Source organism: Gordionus sp. m RMFG-2023, chromosome 3 (genome assembly GCF_954871325.1).
Source record: "Gordionus sp. m RMFG-2023 chromosome 3, tfGorSpeb1-WG-v2, whole genome shotgun sequence".
Taxonomy (NCBI): domain Eukaryota; kingdom Metazoa; phylum Nematomorpha; class Gordioida; order Chordodea; family Parachordodidae; genus Gordionus; species Gordionus sp. m RMFG-2023.
Window position 1 is genome coordinate 40217424 of NC_088777.1, and position 22979 is coordinate 40240402.

At 25.2% G+C, this 22979-nt stretch overlaps 1 protein-coding gene across 2 annotated transcripts; it reads left to right on the plus strand.

Annotated features, from left to right (window-relative positions):
- The first annotated feature begins 13461 nt into the window (after window positions 1-13461).
- On the plus strand, window positions 13462-21694 carry LOC135926147 (uncharacterized). 2 transcript variants are annotated; one of them, XM_065461875.1, is made up of 3 exons: window positions 13515-13583; window positions 18492-18565; window positions 20569-21694. In XM_065461875.1, the coding sequence occupies exons 2-3, from the start codon at window positions 18532-18534 to the stop codon at window positions 21564-21566; spliced, it is 1032 nt and encodes a 343-aa protein (XP_065317947.1). In that variant the 5' UTR covers window positions 13515-13583; window positions 18492-18531; the 3' UTR covers window positions 21567-21694. The 2 variants fall into 2 exon arrangements, with proteins under 2 accessions (XP_065317948.1, XP_065317947.1); XM_065461876.1 differs by lacking the exon at window positions 18492-18565 and having other exon boundaries at window positions 13462-13583; window positions 20569-21693.
- Window positions 21695-22979: the final 1285 nt, after the last annotated feature.

The window sequence follows — 22979 nt, forward strand, 5'->3', positions numbered from 1 at the left end:
GTTTGCATCCAGCGTTCTGTCATGTAGACGCTGATAATCATCTTAGTCGTAAATATATGGCAATGGCAACTTTTATTTGTTCGTTGGATAAGAGATTGCCAAAGTTGTGTTTGCAAATGTTCTTCAATCATTCGTGTCCCCATAGCTTTTTATCAGACTGAAGGAGTTGTATAGAGTCAAAGGAGGAAAATAGGTAATATGTTTGAGTTATAATGTACGAAATATGATACATTATAATTTAAAATAAAATAATATTTAATTAAAATTAGGTCATTGGACGTTCATCTATATAGCTTAAAAGAATACATTCAACACAATATATTCAAATCAATGATATTTATATTATAATTTTCAGATGTCCTCACTACGTCATCGTGACGTCATGTCATCGCTACGTCATGTCATCGCTACGTGATGTCATCGCTACGTCATGTCATCGTTACGTCATGTCATCGGTACGTATTTTTTTATTTATTTTTTATTTGTTGATTTTATTTATTTATTTTATACAAACAGATGATCCTATAACTCATATTTTCATGCACCATATTAAAACCAAAAAGTAATATATTATTTACTTAATATTACAAATTATTAATATTTTATATCTCTAGGCTTGGGAAATTTTTTTCAAAATTAATACAACTGTAGGAGGCACTATATTAGGAAGCATATAATTAGGGAAGCATATAATTATAAAAAAATTTATCAAGCCCAGCAACCCTTAATAATTTGTAAAAGATATTCCCATGTCCATTGATCAAGTCTTGAGTTTATACCAATGTTTATACATAGGAAAGTAATACATTATTTACTAAATATTACAAATTATTAAGATAACCCATCAAAAATGATGGGGAATGAGATTTTTATTCATTTTTTACGATAGTGTTAGCCTGTTCCAAGCTAACAATATTAGGAACCATATCATTATAAAAAGGTTTATCAAGCCCAGCTTAACCCTTAATAATTTGTAAAAGATATTCCCATGTCAGGTGCAAGCTATTATTAATTTTGAGATTCCAAACCCAGTCGTATCCAATATAATTTTGAAAATTTTTTCCCACCTCGGAGATATTTAAATTTTTAATTGATTTATCATCACGTGAAGGGTAAATATCTCATTTATCAATTAGTTTAAAATGTAAAAAAAAACATAAATAATATTAGAGCAGACCTTATTTTGTCATGATTCTCTTTTATACCAATGTCTATACATAGAAAAGTAATACTTTATTTACTAAACACTACAAATTATTAAGAAAGCCCATCAAAAATAACGGGGAATGAGATTTTTATTAGTGTCATGCCAGGTCCAAGCTCACAATATTAGGAAGCATAAAATTATTAAAAAGTTTATCCAGCCCTGCTCAACCCTTAATAATTTGTTAAAGATATTCCCATGTCAGGTGCAAGCTAATATAAATTTTGAGGTTCCAAGCCCAGTCGTTCGTATCCAATATAATTTTGAAAATTTTTCCCACCTCGGAGATAGTTAAATTTTTAATTGATTTATCATCACATGAAGGGGAATTATCTGATTTACCAATTAGTTTAAGATGTAAAAAAAACATGTGAATTTCGTATTAAGGGAAACTGGGAAGGCCTGGGCAAATCACTTATTAGAGAATCATTACAAATAAAATAAAAATAACAGACTCTTATACTTTTTGGTAATATGATCAATTATAATTTTATATAAAAAATAAATTTTTGTTTATTATATAGGGTTATTGTAGCTTTTCGGATAAATTTAGTGTATGTCTTGCATTTCTCAAATTATTTGTCTATATTTTTGTTAAGTAAAAAAAATGCTATCTATTTAAATAACAAAAATGCTATAAAACACTAATGAAACTTATATGCAAATTATATATATATTTTTTATTGACATATAAATTTAGGCTAATTTTTTTAAAAAATAATGAGGAATAATTATACAAATTATTAAGAAAGCCCATCAAAAATGACGGGGAATGAGATTTTTATTCATTTTTTACAATAGTGTCATGCCAAGTTCAAGCTCACAATATTAGGAAGCATATAATTATAAAAATGTTTATTAAGCCCAGCTCAACCCTTAATAATTTGTAAAAGATATTACCTTGTCAGGTGTAAGCTAATATTAATTTTGAGGTTCCATGCCCAGTCCTATCCAATATAATTTTGAAAATTTTTTCCCACCCAGGAGATAGTTAAATTTTTAATTAATTTATCATCACATGAAGGAGCCCAGCTCAACCCTTAATAATTTGTAAAAGATATTCCCATATAAATAATTATATATTACAATATTTATTCTTATTCAATTAAATATTCTTAAGGTTCCTACCTTTTTTGACAATACTCCTTTTTATTCTTTCAATAAAAAAATACTAAACGAGGTTTTCTATTTTTATGTTTATATTTATTCCAAAAAAAAATACATATTACGGTATTTATATATTATTTAAATTATTCTATACTTATTCACAAGGATCATATTTTTTTAAAAAAATTTGCCAATTGATCTCTCCGAATGATATTTTATTTTATTCCTACCTTATAAATTTAACTTTAGGATTATTTTATTTTTACTTTATAAAACTATCCCCATCTTATTTCCTCTTTATAATTGTTCAAATATTGATATATCAGCCATTAATAATGCACAAATGCAAAATATACCTTTAGAATATCATTTGATAAGTCCCCCCCCCCTCAAAAAAAATTTTTTTTAATGATATTCCTCCAACTAAATATATGCATCTAATATTGACCCATCTACTGGTTTACAGAATTTTAATGTTCGTTTTATTTCAATAATATTGTTTATTTATATTTTTGCCTGATTTCTTTATTTGTCTAGGCTAACCCAACCTTAATTCCTCACATTGCTACAAAACATGATGAATCTATTAAAGATAATCAAAGAAAATAATGACGAATAAACAAACGCCTTGCCCGTTCTAGAGTTACTGGTAGCCAAAATAATATAAAACTGCGCTTGAAATTAACTCTTCTGGAGGTTTATTTATTTTTTTATTTTATGTTTTATATTTATATGTTTATTTTATTTTCACCCAGTTGCCTCCAAATGATATTTCTATCACCACTACCACAATCCCTATGCCACCTCTGCCTATTTTTTAACAAATATAAGCATTCAATTCCGTACTATCTTCACTCCGATTCTCTGAGAAACATTCATGATTATTTAGAGGAATGTTCAAACTTGAATGTGCAGAGGCCATTTTAACTTTATTAATGGAAAAATATGCAGTATTTCTGTCGTGGCCTTTATAACAATTCTTACTACCTTTTTATGGTTGAGTTAACATTGTCGTTCATGATTCTATTTTAGAGGGGGCTACCAATGCTGACATTGACAGAAATATCATTTTGCGTTCTTCTTATACCAGTATCCCAAGGCATAGGCATATGACTCATCTTTATCAGGACGTATTGTGTTTTGTACACTGCTTTGGTAATCCGTCATTACTTTTATCTACAACCCTAAATGATATGAAATTGTACATTAATTATTTCCAGACAACCTTCTAGATTTATTTTGTCGCTTTTTCCATCAAGAATAAAAATGTCACCAAGGATCTGCTCTTAATTTTATCAAATACACAACACAATAATTATTCCTCATTATTTTTTAAAAAAATTAGCCTAATTTTATGTCAATAAAAAATATTTTCTTAAAAAATATATATATATAATTTGCATATAAGTTTCATTAGTGTTTAATGGCATTTTTGTTATTAAATAGATAGCATTTTTTTACTTAACATAAAATATAGACAAATAATTTGGGAAATGCAAGACATACATTAAATTTATCCGAAAAGCTACAATAACCTTATATAATAAACAAAAATTTATTTTTTATATATAATTATAATTGATCATATTACCAAAAAGTATAAGAGTCGGTTATTTTTATTTTATTTGTCATGATTCTCTAATAAGTGGTTTGCCTAGGCCTTCCCAGTTTCCTTAATACGGAATTCACATGTTTTTTTACATCTTAAACTAATTGGTAAATCAGATAATTCTTCATGTGATGATAAATCAATTAAAAATTTAACTATCTCCGAGGTGGGGAAAAATTTTCAAAATTATATTGAATACGACTGGGCTTGGAACCTCAAAATTTATATTAGCTTGCACCTGACATGTGAATATCTTTAACAAATTATTAAGGGTTGAGCTGGGCTGGATAAACTTTTTAATAATTATATGCTTCCTAATATTGTGAGCTTGGATCTGGCATGACATCTATCGTAAAAAAAATGAAAAAAATCTCATTCCCCGTCATTTTTGACGGGCTTTCTACTAGTATATATAAATAACCATTGATTCAAATCTTACTATAATATTTATTTAATTAAAGTAACATTTTTGATCTCGCTTTATTTATAATTTTCTTAGTCAAATTAAAATAGTATCATATAATGCTAAATTAATATATATATAATTATTCATTATAGAATATAAAAATAGATTCGTTTTAAATCATCAAATCCCAATCGCCTTGTGTTTCTATCATATGGCCATGGAAACTATAAAAGCTAAAATTTAATATAATTTAAAATTAAAATAATTTACATTTCTATTTCAATATAAAAATTTAGATACAATGGAAACAAAAAGCTATGCAAGCAACATGATAATATGGGGATTTGATGCATATACAATGGAAACAAATATAGTCAAACGATATGATTAAGATGATTTCATAAACAAATAATTCTTTTTTAGTATTGGTATGATATTTAAAAATTTATCAGTAACTTATTTAAAATTAATTAAAATAGAGTGCCCAATATGGGATAAACATAATATAAAAAATCTATAGAAGAAATAAAAATTTATTTTGCTAGATAATTCAGAACATTACTAAATAAAATACATAGATTACTTCATATTTAAAAATTAATGATATGAAAATTTTAGTAATTTTAGCTAAATTAAAATTATTTCTTGAAGTAAAACTTATAGAAGATGGAAAGGTAGAGAAAAAGAACTTAAATACTACGTCATATATATTATATATATATATAATTATTAATATCAAAGAAATAAATATTTTTATTATAATAATTATAAAATTAACGAAAACAACATAATTATTAAATTTGTTATAACGTTATATTAACTATATTTTTAATTAATATTTTCACGACTTTTGAATATATTCTAGATTTTTTATTCTTTTACTTTAGGAAATCACATAATAATCAAATAGAATAGGTTTACTTTCCTTATATAACTATCAGAAATAATAATAAAAAAAATTGAAATTTCTAAATAGTTATAATTTCTTCGATTAATTCCTAGAAATATAATAAAAATCGATATCATAAATAATTATGATTTATTAAAATATAACTATCAATTAATTCCGAGAAATAGAAATATAATAATCGATATTATAAATATTCTAGAAAAGAAAATTATAAATTCTTCGAAAATCATAATTTATCATCACCCTTTTTAAACGTGGTCCCATCTGCCCCGAATTTGGTCCTTATGTCTCTTCTATCAACCTCTAGCAGTGTCCACCGCGACCGGGCTACTATTGTTCCCTTGGTCCATTTTACTTTAACATTATTTATTTATGTCCTTACCAGAAGTCCGGAAAAAGATTGAACCTTCTGTTCTGCTATTTATTAAAGAGTAAAATCTTTTTTGATTTCTCTTGTCTCCATAATCATTTCCAGATAGATTCTGGCATTTAGTCTAATCATAATTTTGACCGGTGTCTCTCCCATTGTTGAATACTCCATGTTTCTGTACGCCAACAAAAAATTATTTAATCTCTCATATTTGTTGGTGGCGGTCTTTTTCCTCATGACCTTTATCACCTTTCTTACCATTCGTTTCGCCTCACCTTTTGAACTTGAATGATATGGAGGAGTATTTAAATTTCTTTTTTTTTTAATATATGTTTTCTAGAAAATTTAAGGTTCATATTTTTAAAGCCAATTATAGAAAGAGAGTTTGATTATTTCGATTGATAATATATATTGCTAATTATTATGTTTATTTAATGCACTTTTTGGATAAGAATTAATCCACATCAAGCCTTCACCAGGAAAAGACTATGGTTAGGATTAAAATAACTGTGATGAGAGTTAGGTTAGCGAAGGTCAACGGTCCGGTCCTATCGGTCTTAGACCGGATCCGTCAGATTGACGGATCTATCATTTTTGAGGAGCACAGTCCTGACAGATCTTTTATTATTTAAGTTTGCGTTACTATTCAATTAAATAATTTTTTACCTAATTTTTTCGTATATTTTATTTTAAGTTATTTTTCTAGAGGAATTATTTTAGTTTGTGAATTTTTAGTTGATTTTTATTTTCCAATATGAAAGCAATGACATATATAATACCTAGACTGACGATTCATTTACATCAATGCAAATCAGCCGGAGACTCCATCTTGGTTACACTAATCATTATTAAAATTTTAAACGAGTGCCTAATTTATTCCTATATCTGATGCTAACTTTATTAAAGAATTACCAGATCATCGAGATAATAAGGAAGCAAATTATCAGTTTAATAATAGTTTTTAACATGAGAATAATTACTATATGTGTTACCAAAATGGCGGGTCCAGCTGATTTGCTTTTAACGACGCTTAAAAATACATTTTAATGAATGTATCGTCAGTCTAGGTATTATATATGTCATTGTATGAAAGCCATAAATTTCTCGAAGTAGCATTTTACTTATAGTCCTCAATAAACAAGAGTTAAATTAGGTAAATACGAAAATATTTTTAATAACAAAAAAATAAAAAGACTGGTACAAAAAAAATAATAAAAACACAATTTTATTTATTATATTTGTATTTCAAAATTTCTGTCTAATTCCTATCCTTCTTCTTTTTAATTATATATTTTTGGCCCTATTGTTTTTGTTTATTTCAAACATGTATATAAAAAAAAATAAGTGATTATTTATTATTCGATTTGTCTCTTTTTTTCTGTTATAATTTTAAATTGATCGTCTAAGTTTAATATCATCCTTTTCCTTATGAACTGAAGGAATTTAGGAATCGAATTAAACAAACTTTTATTATATTTAAGTAAAATGGCTGACTTTTATAATTAAAATATATTTTTATATAGATATTCAATTAGTGATATATATAGTATGCTTAATTATTTAACAAGACAAAAATTAAAATGTCAATTTTTTCGCCCTTTTTACCTTATACAAATGTTACTAGAAGCCCTAACTTGAAAGGTTGAAAAATTCGTAGAAAAATATTTTAATATATGTTTGCAGAGAAAATAATAAGGGGACTTATGTTCGCGAAGTTTTGCATAAACATCATCAATAATAAATCTAAGTTTTTTTAAGTTCAGGCAATATTGCTATCATACGATTAATTACCTCCTTATCACTTAGCATAAATATAATGATAGGTTTCATTTTATGATTTAAGTATTAACAACTATCGAAAATGGAATAAAACCGCAAGTTTTCAGTTGTATTATTGAAATTTTGTAACAAGTCTGAATTTGGATCATTCAAAGGTCTGCTAAGATAGTGAAAACTCCAGTAATAATTAAAAGATATCTATGATTTAGGTACATGTTCTGGGAACATAAATCGCTCACAACCGGTCTTGTTTTGAAATGTGATTATTTCTGAAAGCGAGAAGGGATTGTCAAATGCTCAAACAGGACTTGTGTCGTGCAAAGTATAGAAAAGAGAAAACTTTCCAAAAAGGTACAGATAGGTTGCAGATGGCAATAGTCATGGTTAGATCTGAAATCACTTTTTGAAAACTAAACCGAACTTTCAACCAAAATTAAGGACCAATCCGATTTTATTTTGCGTTTAAATAGAAACATAGAGCAAAATATCATTATTATAAAATTGAAAATTTACATTTATTTTCAAATATCGAAATAAAAAGACAAGGTGGCACAACAATAAAAATTCGTTTATTTAATAAAAGAATAATATCAGCTTTATTAAGAGATTAGATTAAAAATTATCTTTTTTAAATATTGCATTTTTAGCTTTAATATATTTCTATTACTAAGCCACCTTCTTTGGAAAATCATCATTAATTAGATTTGTGTATGAATAGAATTAAACTACTCATTATTGTTTAAATTTAACTTGATTATTACAAAAAAGATATAATAAATTTAAAATATATAATTTTGCTCTAAGTCCAGACCTGACTGAACCGTAGACCGATTGCAAGAATTAATACAAGGGACCGCAGCTAAATATCAAACCAGGATGGTTTGATCTAAATCATAATCCAAACCGAGGAAATTAACCAGTATTTATTCTATGCAGACCTTAAAAGTCGCATAAATAACAATGTAACTCCATGTTTCTGAAGAATCAGTTGATATAACATACTTATTGATTATAAAACTTAGGAAATTGAATCATATGAGTATTGTAGATGAAGAATGAGGTTGCCGAACTACACACCTCACAATGGAAAAGAAAACCTATGAAGCGCTCAATAAAAGAGAAAATAAAATATTAAATAGGAAACATAGTCTTCCCATATTTTGGAAATAAATAGTATAATATTGTTTCTTAATACATTTATGGTTTCATGTTGTTTATTGCTTAATGTGATTATGGAATTGAGGCTTACTATATTTAATTGATTTTTAAATAAAGTAACGTAACAATCATTCGTAATTATTATCATTGTAAAATATTTATTTCCAAAGAATATGTTGTTATTTTTATGGATTAAATATGGCCTAGCAACGTATGATTTAAATAAGCATGAAATTTTATTCGTATTTAATCACCTTGAAAACACTGAATGTGTGAAACTTTATGAATTAATAACTAATTTGACGAGATGGACGGATATTGAATGCTTAAAAAATTTACAAAATTGGTATTTTATGCCATTGTTACACATATATGGACATTTAAATTTTAGGAATAAAAATAGCAAAAATGAGTCATTTTACGTATTGTATGATAATTTAATAAAAATAGGAAGAAAGGATATAGCTACTAAATTATCGGAGTATGTATTTCACGAAAAGGCATACAATGTAGAAAAATATTTATTTCATGAATTCGAGGCACAAGTGTCCACAACGAATAGTATAAACAAATATTTAGTATATTATAATCTTTAAAATATACTTAGGTGTTAGTGAAGAAATGATTACAATATCCCTATCCGAATACTATAAAAAAGATTTAGTTTCACACCCGTTTAAGAACATACTTGAAGAGTCCGCCTCAATTTTTATTGCATTTAACATTTTGGTAGTTGTCATTATTATAATGGCATTATGCTTTTCCAAAAAATATTAATAAAATTATTCCAAATTAAAAAATTGTTTTTTTTAAATATATTTTTTATGCGATAGCCTATTTTATTTTAATTTAATTTTATGGGCTTTTATATTTATTTTTATCTGTAAGGCTAATATTTTTTAATTATTTATAGGTTAACTTATGAACTCTTGACTTTAAAAAAATTACTAAATTTCCTAGAAGCTGATAGGGAATGATTATGCAATTAATGGCATATAAATTCTTTTTTCTTCTTCTAATAATATAACTATGGATAAAATATATATACATTTATTTAAAATTATATAATTTTTTAAGTTTAAATAAATTAATTTAAATTTCTAAAGCCGAATTTGAATTAGAAACCCACTTAAATTCTTCTTTTTTTAAAATTGTGAATGTAATTTTTCATCGGTCTACAAAGGAAATATTAATATTTTTGGGGGATGTCTCATTTATTATCAGATTTTGGAACTTGCATGAAAAATGGCTCTGATTTCGATTCAGAATATTTACAAAAAAAGTAGTTATGGTTCCTAAAATTGTGAAGTAAGTTATTGTGCCTAAATTTTACGCGATTCCGAGGATTCCATATTTTGGTTTCAAATTCTGTTAAAGCAATCAAAAAAATCCCAAAAATATAAATAAACCTAAAATAAAGCACACATCATTTTAAACAATATATGTAAATTACCACTTCGTTAGAACCCTGGAAATTTTAGAAAACATTTTGGTTCCTTATAAAATAATCCTGATGCCGGTTTCTAAAGGGCTCTGGTCAAAAGTATTATTATAAAACATCAATTTCATCTAATTGTAATAAACCAGAAGTTTTATTCAAAAATATGTTTAAGCGACATGAGTATATTCCAAGTATGAATTTAGCGAACCCCAGTTCAATTTTTCTGGTATAATACACTTATAAGTGTTACAACATTTAAGAGCGAACATCCGATGTTATAACGAGCTTAGCGGTATATTTCAGGATAGCCTTTTTGAATATGAATGATTAGTCTGCCTTTGAGATAAAAAATAATATGTTGGAAGGGTATACTTTAAATTACCCTTAAATTTAATTATTCTTTTAAATAAAATTTAGATTCCTCTTAGATGCTTAATTTAATGTACATTATATATTCGTTTCAGAACCTTAGAAAATAATAAACTAGATTAATAAAATAAAATACTATTTTCTTAGCAATCAATTCTTTTTAAAAAAAATTCCCCTAGTTTTTATAATTTTCCCATTTCCTTGAATAATAATACCTTTTCCTCTAATTGGAATTTTTTAGGAAAGGACATATAAAAATTAAAGGGCCTTCAATAAATTTTGAAATATTTTTACCTTTTTTTATTATTTAGATGAAATTAACTTTTTAAACAAAAATTATTCGGTTTTAAAAAATATGAAAAGTTTGGATAAAGATAAATAAATGTGATCTCTTGCTTATTAAGGTAAGCCTTAATTATTTTAAATTATTAATGCCGTATAAAAGTGTTCTTAGGGTAATGGAAATTGTAATATAGAAATCTATATACACATTTTAAGCTAAATTTTTGTTATAGTCGCGTACAGGTGAAAGAAAATAATATATTATTTAAAAAAGGATTACCATAGTTAAATACTTTAGGAAAATAATATATAGTGCCTACCCTAGTCACCCCTATTACCATTTTGGCAAAAACATATTTTCTATTTTATTTTTATTTAGTCGATCATTTATATTTGAGTATCCTGAAAGTATCCTTAGTCTTAAATTTCTAATATTTGCCTTGGTAGTGTTTTCTCCAGGTCGATAAAGATGGTGGCCAAATAGTATTAATTGCCATGACATAATATATTGATCATTTAGATTGTAGTGTTAAGATATTAAAACTAATATTCATTCGAATATGGGCAGAAAAGATGGCGTAACTTTGTAATTATTAAATATTGCACAATATTTCAATTAATTTATATATATAATATTTGTTACAGATAACTAACGATTCATTTGTAATTCTTATATTTATGCCCAGTGTTAAATATGTTTTTTTGTAGAACATGGTAAATGTTCCTTTTATTTTGGACAAAATTTGAAATTAAACATATTACTTTTTCTGATGAACTAGTTGGGTTTTTCACTTTTTCATAACAATATTAAATTGTTTATTTTATTTTCATTTAATAAATGATTATATTTATTTAATAAGGGTTATAAAATAATTTAAATGATAAAAATAATTAAGCTTCAACTGTAATGCTTGATTGATATTTGAATATTATAATACTTTTTATTTATCCTATTATATGTCATATATATTATCTATTTAATTTCGAATTTCAAAAACAAATAGCTAAAATGTAATATACATATAAATAATATAAAATTAGTATAGCTATGAGTGATATTGATATTCTATTTTTAACATAGAATTTGATTGCAATTGTTAACACAATAAAACTATAATTTAGTTAATAATCTAATGAATAGTACTCGTTTTATAAAAATTTATATAATCTTATTAATTTTTTAAAAAACATAATAGAATTCTAAAAAAAATTGCCCAATAGGCTATCAAAAAAGGTATATTAGGGGACCATAAAATAAAATTCGTTCAGGGGGCTATTCAAATTTTTGAAGGAGCTGGGGGATCGAGCCTCTGCATGCATCCACAAATAACTCTACTAATTTTTATTGTGACCAATTCAATTTTAATTCTTCAAAAAATAAATATCACCGCATTTTCCTATTTAGACACTAAAGGCAACATGCAATTGGGTTACTTGAAGTATCTATAAAAATTCTTCAAATTAAAAAAAAAATAGATGTTTAACATATTGCCAACTACTAATAGATGCGTAATAAAATGAATTTATAGTCAACTTATTATAATCAAATAAGTTATACATATATTTTAATCTTTTTAGATTCGAGCATGTAATTTACCTTAATTATACAAGCGATATTTAACCCTTCAATACTCTGGTGGGGTATATGAAACCCCAACCATGCTAGAAATGATATTACATAAAAACGGTTAAATTTTATGATCAAGATTCTTCAGTAGCTTCATCAAATCAAATATATCTTAGAATCTATATTCCAAATTTCATATATTTTGGTCGAGTAGTTTTTAAGATATAAGCATTTTGTGACTGATTGGGGTTTGTGAGACCCCACAGAGTAAGTTTGTATGTTCTATATTTCTTTTATATTTGAATGTATTAGTGTAATTTTTTTATATTGAAGAATAACAATCCAGAATTATCATGATTATATGATGGATAAGTTATTTTTTTAATCTTATATTTGAAATTTTAAAAAAGTAAGCTATTTTTAAAGGCACAAATTATAATTATCCTCATCATCTTTAATCTAAGCTTAAGAAATAAAAATATTTAAATATTTTTTCAAGAATAATGTTAAATCTATCTTTTATCCAAATATCAAATAAAAATAATGAATATTACTGGAGATATATACATTTGAAATTGGGGTCTATTAAACCCCACCCGAGTACCATTTTTATTCACCGAAGTATTGAAGGGTAAACTCGAATACCCATGGATAATTTTCACAGAATCAATTAGTTAAAATATAAAGTATCAAATTTAAAGAAACTCTTAGAAACTAAGAAGTTTAGAAGAGAGTCTGATACTATATTTATAATATTCATGTAAATAAAATCAAGGTCATCAGAGAAAAGGGAGTGGTTATTTATTGCCCCTAAGCAAGAAATAAAAATTACAGGAGCTGTTAGCATCTAAAGTAGTCAGAAAAAATGAACAAAATTATGATATAATTTTTAATATTATGATATAATTTTTAATATTATGATATAATTTTTAATATTGTGATTTATTTAAAAAAAAAGTATAATATTGCCTTTAAAGGATTATATATGCTTCAGCATTATTTATCAATGGGGTATGACAGCTCTTGCTAGACCTTATTCTCTATACTCAGGTGAGTTTTATAAAGTACCAGAAAAACAACAAAATATATAAATTCCTTTTTAAGTTCAAATTTTATTTATTCTAACTTAGAATTTTATATTTATTTGCATTATTTATTAAATATTATCACTTCTTCAAATTTAAAATTATAGTTATTTCACTCTTTTTAAAATAGTTATCATATATGTTATTATTATATTTTAAGAAACATATGTTTCAATAAATCATATGATTTCTCAATCAATAATAGAAGCATATGTTTTATTAGATCACATGATCTTATCTTAACCATTTTAATGTAGGATATTAGTTAGCTAATTATTACAGAACTTATTGATCTGGTAATAAATATGATTATTATATTATTTATACTAATATTATATATAAATAAGAAATAGGGTTGTTTATATTAATTATTAATCAATTTTAATGTGTGTGCTATTGTTTAAACTATTTCATTTTTAAACGTTTATTCTATTATAAAAGTGAAATTTTCTCTTTAAATTGAATTATTATTGTTCTGTTATTATAAATTGCTAGAGTATGAGCCCGTACATATATGGGCTTAGTCAAGTCCTACGAAAAAATTATAAAGGGTCAGGTTAGAGAATTAAATTTTATCAAGGTACATAAACTTTAATGAAGGTCTAGTAATTATTATTTTAATAAAACACAGTTTAACGTTATTCATATTTAATTGTTTATATTTATTTGTATACAAAAGTGTATTATTAAGATACATAATATTATTTGTCTAATTGTTCTCTGTGGTGATAGAATACATTTTAATCCTGAAAATTATCTTTCGACTATAATCTTTTTAGCTGGGGTATACATAGCTCAATTCAACTAAAGAATTTTTTTAAATTTTATTTTAAGGAATTTTTTAATGGACTGCTAAAAAATAATATTTCAATAAAGTTGGAAAAATTATAAGGGCTATAGGTTAATAAACAATTTTGTGATTATTCTTGATAATAATATTCATAAAAACATTAGGAATTTTAAAATTATATTGAAGTTCAAGTTCTGGTCAAAAATTAGAATTAAGGCCTAGATCTGACTAGGTTCAATAAAATATTTGACCAATCTGAGCTTGGTATATCAGACTAAGATTGGTTGTGCAGGGCTCTAATATGGCCAGGAATGTTGTGTGCCATAGGTGAATTTTCAACCTCATATATTTGGCAATAATATTAATAATTTGATAATATTTATTTATTCTTATAATATATTATAAGAAAATCAAGTAAATAATTTCCAGCTATTAATTTTTTTTATATTGTGATATTCAATCTAACAAAAAGGAAGAATAGGAAGGAAATATAACATAAATATTTTTTATTCTGTAATGGGCCTATATTTTATTGAGGGCTCACATTTTTAATTTCCTTTTTAAATAGTGTTTAAAATCACTAAATTTAAAAAGAAACCCATCTGTAGAATGATTAAAATTTCAAAAATCTGGGTCTGCCCAAAAAATAAAAAATCTTGAAAGTTGGGCCAAAAAATAATTTGAAAAAAGTAAACATCTGAACTTAGTTTAAAAATGGTAAAAGACATTTAATCCAGACTGGACCTAATAATTTGACCTCTGGAGATCTGATTATTATAGATCATTAAAAAATGGGATAATTGTGATATAATGCAGATACCATAAAATTTAATTACCTTTTTTTTACTTGTAAAAAATGCTTAATTTTTTATCAAATTTTTATAACTTAATCTCAAATTATATATGTGCATTTTTTGTGTATTATAGTAAATTGCTATTAAAATTGGCATGTAGTTTATATAATAAATAACTTAATTTTTATGTTCTTTAGAATATGTTGTTCTTGTAAATTATTAATATATACTGAGAATTCTATTATAAAAATATTTTTAAAAAAATGGGTTATTGTAAAAAACAATTGAAATTAAATATCTTGTTCAAAATTATAAGTAGGTTTTAGTTTTCACATGATATTTTAATACTGTTTCTCTTTCACTAAACGTGAAAAAAATAGCCAAAAAATTTTATATTGCATAAAAATGTTTTGGCTGACCTTGATTTAATATTTATTTATTATTTCACATATTCATTAATTATCACCTCTGGATTTCTTCCAATTAAGGTTATATTTTGTTAATCAAGTTCTTCTTAAAAGCATTAATTTAATTTTTATAAAATATATAATGTTATTGTCATGTGTGAAATCAGGCAACATGATCATATTGTCTGAAATTTATAGGATAGGTATTTTACCTATAATTATATTTTGGAAAAATTAAACCATCCATATATTTAAAATTTACCTAGTTTTACAACCCTTGGAAGGTTAGGTGGATAAAAATAACAAATTATTCAGTTAGACATGGCTCACCCCCTTTATAGTTATATTTCACTCAAATTTCTACATTATTCTGTGATATTTAGTAACATAGTTACTATGTTATTTAAAAATTTTAAAAAAATTCATTTAAAAAAGAAATTATATATATAAATGATTTTTTTTATATGATAAAAACTTTTAAGAACAATTTAGTATTTCAAATTAAGAAAAAATTGTAAATTTTTTTAAATTTAATTATGATCGGATTTGTATAAAAATTAAGTTTCGGCATTACTAAAAGTAACAACGGTAAAGACGTTACTATTTTTACAAAGTAACGCGAAATGTAAAAAGTTATTCTTAAATTAATTTTATATATGTCGTATGGGGATTCGGAATCTCTTGATTTTAAATCCTTTCCCGAGAGCGATTTAAAAAATTTTAAAATCCGATTTAACCGGATATATTCTAGCATGTGTAGAGTATTTACCCTATAAATTTCATCTAATTTTCCATGAACTTTAGAACTACTTCTAATTTAAATTAATTTTTATATGTATTTTTCATATAAATTAAATAATGTCTAAAAAAATTTAAATCGCCCTCGGTAAAGGATTTAAAATCAAGAGATTCCGAATTCCCACGGATTCCGAATCCCCACGGATTCCGAATCCCCATACGACTTATATATATATAACTAATTAAAATCTTTATTTCCAAATTCAATATTAAAAGATTACAATTAGATAATTTTTATTATTATAAATAAAATATAAATATCTAAAAATTATATCGGACCGGACCAAGGTCTCTAAAAAAATAGATCCAGAACGTGGCCCTATTTTTTGTTATTTTAAAAATATTTTCGTTTTTACATTTAATTATTGTTTACTGGAAGTATGAGTAAAATGCTTCTTTGACAAACTTATGGGATTCATATTGCAAAATAAAAATTCACAAAAACCAAAATAACTCTTCTAGAAAAATAACATAAAATAAAATATACAAAAAAATTATATTAATTGAATACTAAGGCAAACTTAAATATTAATAAAAGACCAGTCGACCGTAAAAAATAAAGAGATCGGTCTGGAATGTGGTCCTCAAAAAAAATGAATCCCGGTCTATGACCGATAGGACAGGACTGCTGACCTTCATTAATCCAAATTTTAAATTTTGAAAATTTAATATTTAATAAAATTTTTAAGAGAATTTTTGTAAATAGTCAAGAATATAGCAAAATTGCCTTAGATACTATATTTCACGATGAAAATATATTTAAACATGTATTAAAAACATTTTAAATTAATATTTAAATATTATTATAAAATTTTTTTTAAATAATGTTTTTTTTTAAAAATGATGAGAATTAAAAATGGAACTTATTCGTCCAAAAAAGCAATTAATATAAAATAGAAGGCTATTTTAGGGGGGATGGGGTAGTTATGATCATTTATATAAAATTGAAGGGTGAGGGGTAGTTTTATTTTTTTTTGCTTTTTATTTGGGTTTCCACTTTTCTGTTAATTTTGATTAAAATTTACTTTTTTTGCTAATGGTAGTAGGGGGATTTGGGGGGGGGGGGTAAATTTTTTGAAGAAGTATATGTAGGGGGGGGGGGTGGATTTGGTATATAAATAAAACTTATATGCAACATTTAGTGAAATGAGGTATTATAATTGAAAAGGGGTAGTTTTGATGTGGGGGGGGGGTGTATTATCATTGGTTAAGGGGAGATGTAGAAGTCATTGATTTATTATATCGAAAAAATAATTTTCAGAACTAAAGTGGCTTAAAAACATTTACAACAATAAAAATTTTATAATTTTATGCAAAATATAGTAAAATGGAGGCATAATAAAAGAAAAATAGGAAATTGGATATAATCATGTCAACCTAATACTAAAAATCGTCCTTCTTTATTTATCGGCTACAGAGGAATTATTACAAAAATTTTCGAATTATTTTTTTCAAAAAAGCTTCCTAAATCATTAATTCATAATATCACAAATACTATAATCAAATCAACGATCATTTATATAACCAAAAATCAATAAATATAATATAATATATCATTTTAATATTACAAATATACCAAAGAAAAATGTCGCTGCACTATTTTAAATCAATTATATTAAAAAAACATAGAATGGGTCCATTAATTCATCTATAAAGTTAAATTTGTTTGTCTGTTTTCTTTTCCAATTTTAGCTCAAATATAAATTTAGAGAATAATTATCAAATGTCAATATAATCTTTAAAGTAAAATATGGTATAAATAAATATCCTCTATATTTTCCAATTTTTCTTTAAGCTAACCAAACCAATTATATCCTTTTTCATTTCAACTTTCATTTTTTCTTTCCTCTTGCTACTTTTTTTCCGAGATGCAATTCCTATTTCCTTCATATCATAAATATAGGGAATAAATTTGGAATCTTACCAAAAAATATATATGAATTTGATTAAAAAATTGCACTTCCAATTTATATTATATGACCTAGAAAAAATATTATTCACGCGAATTTCATTAATGGATTATTATAAAAAGTAAAAACATAGGAAATAAAATAGTTAAAATTAAGAAAGCATTCATAATTTTTTTTAAATTAAAATTTTTAACCCAATTTCTAAAAATAAAAAATTAGTTATTGAATGTTAAAATAAAACAATACGTATAATCCTGACATATTTTTCAAGGAACCACAAACTTTTAAAACTGTATGGAAAACGACATATAGCTAGCTATACTGTCAAAAAAAATCTTGAAAAATTGAATGGTTAATGACGTAAATATAATAAGAACGAATTTTTAATTCCAAAATTATTGTGTTATTATTATAAATCAATTGTTTTTTCCCCATCCTTCATGTATACGATATTATTTTGAAAAATATGTAATCTGGCTCTTGCCTCAAACTACTCCATTTTCAGAAAGGTGGTGGTTAAGTATTTCCGAAGTCCAACCGCTTTGATGGATCGAACAGAGAAATTAAAAAAAAATCCAAGTAAAATTTTATCACTCAAATATCTGTGACTTTTATGACAGTTTTTTTACGGGTTTCTTAGGGTAATTAAAATATTATTAGTTAAGGATATACTCCTATTAATCGATGAAAATGAGATTAATGTTAAAACATAATAAAATGAATAGTAACGTTAAACATCCTTTTCTTCAGAAATGTGGTGGAGGGGAAGGGTGAATATCAAATTAATTTCAACAAAAAAAAATGAGAATTTTTGTAAATTTTAAGTAACCAAAAGTGCCATATTTTGTCTAGGGCGTAGCCAGAATTTTTCTAGGGGGTAGGGCAGTGAAAATTTTGGGTTTTTACCTTTTTTAATATACTCGGGCCGGGTCGAATTAAATCCAAATATTTTAAATCGCCATTATTAGCTATAAAAATTAACGGCCGAAAAATTAAAAACTTGCAAATGGTACCTCTGCAGGTCTCTGTCATATATAATCTCCATGTATCAGTAGAAACAAGAATTTGAATAAAATCCCCCCCTCCCCTTTCCCCACTAGCTACCCCTTATGTCTATATATAACTAATAAACGTACTACAATGAATGTATAAAAATAACTCTTATGTTCATCCCTAGGAAATTATATTATCGAATCCCCACTATATATCCATCAAAAAAATACTTTTAATGGATTTATAAAATGTAAATTTTTTTATAGGTTTTATATTTTACATGGCAAAATACAAATATGACGCTAAATAATATAATGGCGCAAGGATATCTAAGATGTGGGAATGGGGGAATAACCTCTTGGAAATATTTTATATTAAATTATATTTATACATCCTCTTACAATTTTTCCCTATCTATATTTATCATTTTTTTTTTGAAAAAATAATCATTTTAACGTAAAACGAATTTTAAATATCAAAATAAAATCATCATCCTATTAACGATATAAACAATCAATATAAAATTATAAGTCTGACCATATGATATCAATTTAATAAATAGCATTTAAATATCGATGCTAGTCTCATCAATTAGCGACAAAATTATGGTCAACCATATGATTAAAAAGCAACTGAAAGCATTTGTTCTGAAAATTATTTAAATGATAGGCTGTATAACTGGTTTGTTGTATTCTTGAAACTAATTTAAGTTCATAAACAGGCTTTGAGGCATATTTCGTTTTTTTAGGTGTGTACACTAAATAAATATTATTTTTTATTAATATATTTTTTCGGTACTGATAAATTCTCTTTTACGTAAATTTAAATAGCCCTTTTCTTTGACTGTATAATTTAATAGCGGTAGCATAAAAAAATGTTGCTTTCACACTTGGAAATAGAAAAGATAAAACGCCGATCCCATACCAATTATCCACTTTTGGGAAGCGTCACGTTTTTCGATTTTTTAAATATAATTTGTAGCAAAATTTTTTCTTGTAAATGCTTGATTATAAATTATGTTTATAGATATGTTAATTCGTAGATTTTTGCACTATCTTTTTTTTAATTGGGAAATGAAATATTGGAGATTTTATAATTAGAAAATTAAGGGAGTGGTTCTTATCATTTTAAAAGAAATGAGAGCAAGATTTCATTTAGATATCTCTATAAAAAGTATGAAAACACAAAATTTACCTAATCGTAATTAATATCTAGTGCCAAAACAGTCAGTTTTTATTATGTCCTTTTGCCATATTTTATCGGGATCATACATCATACTAATTTATTTTATAATCTTGGCTGATAAGTTATTTTATTTAGTTTCTAATTATACTAACTTGTTATTTAAAATAATAGAATTTTTTGTCAAATCAGATCATTTTAAAAATCTGACAATTTTAGTTTTAATTTTTAAGTAGCATTCATTCATTTACGAATTAAAATATAATATTAATTTTTATTTAAAAAAATCTAATCATTTGTTATACAGTTATTAATTATTTTAAATTAATTATGAATATTTATTTATGACCACATTTCATGTATGTATTATGATGAACAAATGCTATTAATAAATGCTAGTGGTAAAGACTGCGATATATCTCAACACAACAATGGGTCTATGACGAAATTTGAACAGGGCTTTTGTTTCAGCTTAGAAAATTTGTCGTTAGAATCTACTACTGATATTAGCAATGGTTTCGAACATGTTTCAAAAAGATCTCCTAGCTTAGAGACCGATTTATCTCTTTTCCACGAATACAACACCAATCATCATTATTGCCGTCAAAGTAATTTAGCGCCCAAACCAAAAAGCATATTAAAAAATAAATGCTCAGGGAGTTTCTACAATTCCAGCAAATGTTGTGGCAACTCGCAAAAATCCATCAAAATTCAACAATCCGAGCCAATAATCAAAAGCATATTAAAAAATAAAACGGGTGATGTGATGGGAAGACAGCAGATGTTAGCACGTGATGGACATGGTCTAACTCGTCATAAAAATCAAAGTGACGAAAATGTACCGTACAGTAATCTCAGCTCTGATATTTCAACTTATTCGAACATGGCTTCTCCTAGAAAAGGAATACTAAAATCAAATATAAACTATCTCAATAGCCCCGACTTAAAGCACAGTCAAAGCGTACCCAAATCTTTATCTTATAAACTTTTTCAAGATCATCATTATGGAATTCTCAAAAACTCGAAACTAAAAAACACCCCTTCAAATCAAACCGAGACGACATCTATATTAAAACAACACAAATTAGCATTCAATGATAGGGATAAAGAAGATAGAGGGCCTAAATATGATGCAGAAGTGCTGGATAGGAGATTTTCCAATCCTGAATACACGGCCAATATTGAAAATAATTATTGCATACCTGGATACGAAAAACAGACTAATCCTAAAAGTATACTAAAAAAGAACTCTTTACCAACCAATTATTACAAAACGCCAGCATATAAAATGATATCCATGCGACAAATACATTCTTACGACGATCAAGAGTCGAACTGTTCGTCAAGCAATTCGATAACCAACAACCTCTCCATTAGAAGTATTTTAAAACAAAAGAAATCATAACGTTAAACTGTCATTTATTATTATTTTTTTATATCAATTTTAACAGTACTTATATTAATAATATATGGATTATTTTTAACATTAATTTACAGTGTAATAGCAAATAAAATATATGCACATATTTAATAAATATTTATACATAATTCGCACGCCATTTTTATGTTAAGACAGGATTTCAGCGACTTTGCAGAAAGGAAAGTAAGTGTGCTCCCGTTTTCAAAATGACTCATATTATAGTGTAAAGTTTTTAATCAAAAAATTTCTTCGTTTTATTATAAATAAAATTTCTTTGTTTATTTTACAAAAAAAACAATTTTTTTTTAAAAGTGTTAAAAAAACCTAACTTAGTTGCAGGATAAAAAAATAAGTTAGGATTAGGATTAATATTATGTAAGAATGTTCTAAGCCCGACATTTCTATTGGTTAGCTTTTAATATTACTTTTTTTTGGAAAATATATACATTTAAAAATATAAATTATTTTTGAGAGGTAAAGCCAGGATATCAAACTGAATCTAGACCTACATTATAATTTACCGAATTGTCACATTATCCTGGAACGAGTAAGGGAAATAAATTTAAATATTTTTGAATAAATGAAGACCATTTTTTAATATCTTTCTTTTCTAATATTTTAAATAGGGCTGTGCCGGTCCACATATTTTTCACGGATCCGATACCGATCCGATATTTATATTGATTTTTCACCACGCCTATTTGAACGAAATGTAATTAAGAAATCAATATTTTTTATGCAAAAAATCGAATTATGCATTTAATTTTTTTTTTAATAGTTTAAAATTCAATTTTTTTATTAAAATTTATATAGAAATATGATAAAATATTATTATTTAAAAATTAACTAGAGAATATAATAAAATATGTCATATATAAGTTTAAGTTAAAAAAACAAAAGAAGAATGATACAAATATATATTTTTATAAAAAGAAAAATAACATTTAAAAAAAATAAATAAAAATATCAAATGGCGAGGTTGGGCCAAAATATTTGATAATTAGATCTAATTATAGACACAGCGATTTTCTGCTTGAGTTTGTAAAAGGAGAAAGGTATGATTTTTTTATTAATTTGGATATTGTTTTGAATAGATCTAAAGCCGCTTGTTCAAAAGAGCAGGTTGATGTGGCTGCTATAGGAACAAAGTGGTTATCACACCCTTAACAGAGCCGAATCTCTAAAAAATATAAAATACTCACACCTAATTTAAAAATATTTAAAATAAATAAAACTTTGGGTGTTCTTTTCTATTTTTATTAAAAAACTTTTAAAATACTATAAATCTATTTTAAAAAATAAATAAAATTTAAGGGGTGTTGTGCAGTTACATTGTTTAAAAAAAATATATTTAGAAAATAATATTAATGTAAAATAAATATACATACATAAAATAAC

Bases quoted from the DNA above. Each gene is read 5' to 3' on its own strand.
- LOC135926147 (XM_065461875.1), top strand. From the start codon at position 18,532: ATGGATCGAACAGAGAAATTAAAAAAAAATCCAA. The intron at 18,566-20,568 runs GTAAAATTTTAT...CTAGTGGTAAAG, and splicing joins GAAATTAAAAAAAAATCCAA to ACTGCGATATATCTCAACAC.